This window comes from Montipora capricornis, chromosome 1 (assembly GCF_036669925.1).
Source record: "Montipora capricornis isolate CH-2021 chromosome 1, ASM3666992v2, whole genome shotgun sequence".
NCBI classification, from domain to species: domain Eukaryota; kingdom Metazoa; phylum Cnidaria; class Anthozoa; order Scleractinia; family Acroporidae; genus Montipora; species Montipora capricornis.
The window spans coordinates 28,622,171-28,624,670 of NC_090883.1; the positions used below are offsets into that span (position 1 = coordinate 28,622,171).

The following is a 2,500-nucleotide window of genomic DNA, read 5'->3' on the forward strand; positions in this document are numbered from 1 at the left end:
CGACGTTTGACTCGATTAATCATCACCGATTTGAAAACCAATGAAGTTACTGTCTGGAAACTGATTATCTACAGAAAAACTGGCCAGGGGCGGAGATTGTACCAGGAGCCCACAACCAGAAGCCTACAACTCCAATGCTAGGTCTATGGAACGGCATTTTGACAGATCAAGTTATTTTTAGAGGAAATCTTAAAAACGATTTGTTTTGCGCGAATTGACCATTCTTAGTACCGTGGGTACTAATTTTTCTGCAGGACTTGTGATTGAGTGGAAAGGTCTGGTTTCACGGGAAAATCAATCTAGAAATAACTCAGTCTGAAAAGAAACGCCGTTCCACAAATACAATGACGTTGTACGTTCCTAGTCCTAGCTCCTCTTGGCGCTTGAAAAGGTGGAATAACGTCTGACAGAAACGTCTGACAGTAATCCTACCAATCTTTTCAGAGGTAAGCTGTGATGAAACGTGAGCTCACCAGCTTCGTTAGTGATAGGCTTTAAAGGTCCCGGATTTTGGTAAAAAAACGGTGTTATTTATCAATGCTTTGAGCCAGGTTTATAGACCTTTGAACGTAGTTAGTCATCACTTACACGATACTATCTGCTCATAGACCACAGGAACTTGCCGAACCAACACATCAAATGTCTTTGAGTAGAACAGGTTATCAGGTGTTGAGGTTATTTTACCAAGCTCCTTCATATCTGCATTCTCGCCAGCGGCAATCACGTAAAGTATCACACCCAACTCGTGAAGTGGTCTTACGGCCTCACTGAGGGAGACCTCACCAAGAGGCTGCTTTCCGTCTGTGATTACGACCAAGAGCTTGTAAGCGTCTGGTCTACTCTTGGATAACACTCGCCCAGCAAAGAGTAAAGCTTTGTCCAAATGCTTTTGTCCTCCTGTGTAAGGAACATTGTCAACTCCTCTTACGAAAGAGTCGATGTCTGTGTAGTCTTCAAACCGAATGCTCGGCCGAGATGGAGTGTTACCGAATGACACAACACTTGCACGTGACCTTTCCGGAGAGATGTTGAGAGTACGAACTATCGCCTTCACGAAATCGAGTTCCCTTTGAAACTTTTCATTGCTAATAGTTTGAGACGAATCCACCATGAATAGAATGTCCGCTTTCAAGTCTCCGGACGTCATGACTATGTAAAAGAAATTAGACTAATATGAAAGAACTGAATAAAAATCATTGAAGACTCAAGTTCAGGTGAAATTATCAGTCAAATATGAAAAGAAAAGAAAGTAATTTACTGGGAAAGTGAATGGGAACAATATTTTTAAAAAGTATTTTGACCAGGGGAAAGAAGTCGATCACTAGTTTATGTCTGCCTCGTCTTCAAATCGAGTCTAACTGCGAAGTTTTCATTCATATGTAAAGTATAACTAACTATCACATGAACTTGGCACTTAGACTCGCTTTGAAGAGGAGGCAGACATGAACTCGGCAATGACCTGATCTACATGTAATGTGAGATGATAAATGTGCTGAATGACCTTAAAACGCATTACTATAAGAAGGCTTTAATTTTCAGCTAGGGTTTGTTAAAAGAGACGAATAGTTCGTGCACGAAAAAACATGACATGTTCCAGACCATAAAAGGAGGAATGTTGAAAATCGCAAAGGATCGATTTGGTTGCAAAAAAGGGGATCCTGTGGAAGCCACGAGCCGTAAGGGGTTGCGTACGCAAAGATAACTTCAAATGAAAACAAAACCATCATGAAATCTAATTTTTTAAAAAACCAAGGCAAAGAGGCAACCGTCCTTTTCTTGACAAATTAACAATAATAATAATAATTATTATTATTTTTCCTCTCACAGAGCTAAACTGGTTTAAAAAGCTAGTAATGTTCAACTGAGCATCAAGTCGCAACCCGCAACTTTAGACGTTCAGTGCGTATCTCAAAATCCTAGCCGTTCCCAGGAGGAAGGCCTTTATTATTATGGCAGTTTAAACCTCCTGAATGTCAGGTCCTAATCACAAATACTGGGCGTGTGAACGTAGCCAGTATTATCTAAAAATTTACGAATTTACATTTGATAGGAATAAAATTGCGTAAAATTAATAAAATAAATATCTATCCCAATAATATCTGCGAAGTGTTAATTGTGTATTGTCTCATTAGCGTTCCATAGGTGTCCAAACGGCTAGGACATCACTTTGAATGTTTTAGCGATTTGAAGGGTGTGGCTCAGGACGCCTTTCTGTATTGTTTTGAATTACCTCCGGGGTCCTATCTGAGCTCACTAATGCCTTGACTTCTTCCTTCAGACTTCTTGAGTAGCCACCAAGAGCGTCAATGACGATGTCGATTATTATTATTATTATTATTATTATTATTTTTTATTATTATTATTATTATTATTATTATTGTTGTTGTTATTGTTATTATATGTTCTATTGAATAACTTTTCAGTTTACATTTTGTTTTGAAACTTGCTGCGGACAGTGTCTAGGCAACAGTTCCTGGACTAAAAAAAAATTGTGTCTTTC

General features: G+C 38.9%; 1 protein-coding gene across 2 annotated transcripts in view; it reads right to left on the reverse strand.

The window, feature by feature from the left end:
* Nucleotides 1-2,500, reverse strand: part of LOC138037560 (uncharacterized) — a 91,291-nt gene that overhangs the window by 14,441 nt on the left and 74,350 nt on the right. For both annotated transcript variants that reach the window (XM_068883473.1, XM_068883469.1), the window contains exon 39: nt 589-1,149. In XM_068883473.1, the coding sequence (XP_068739574.1) occupies nt 589-1,149 (561 nt within the window). The remainder of the gene's footprint in view (nt 1-588; nt 1,150-2,500) is intronic.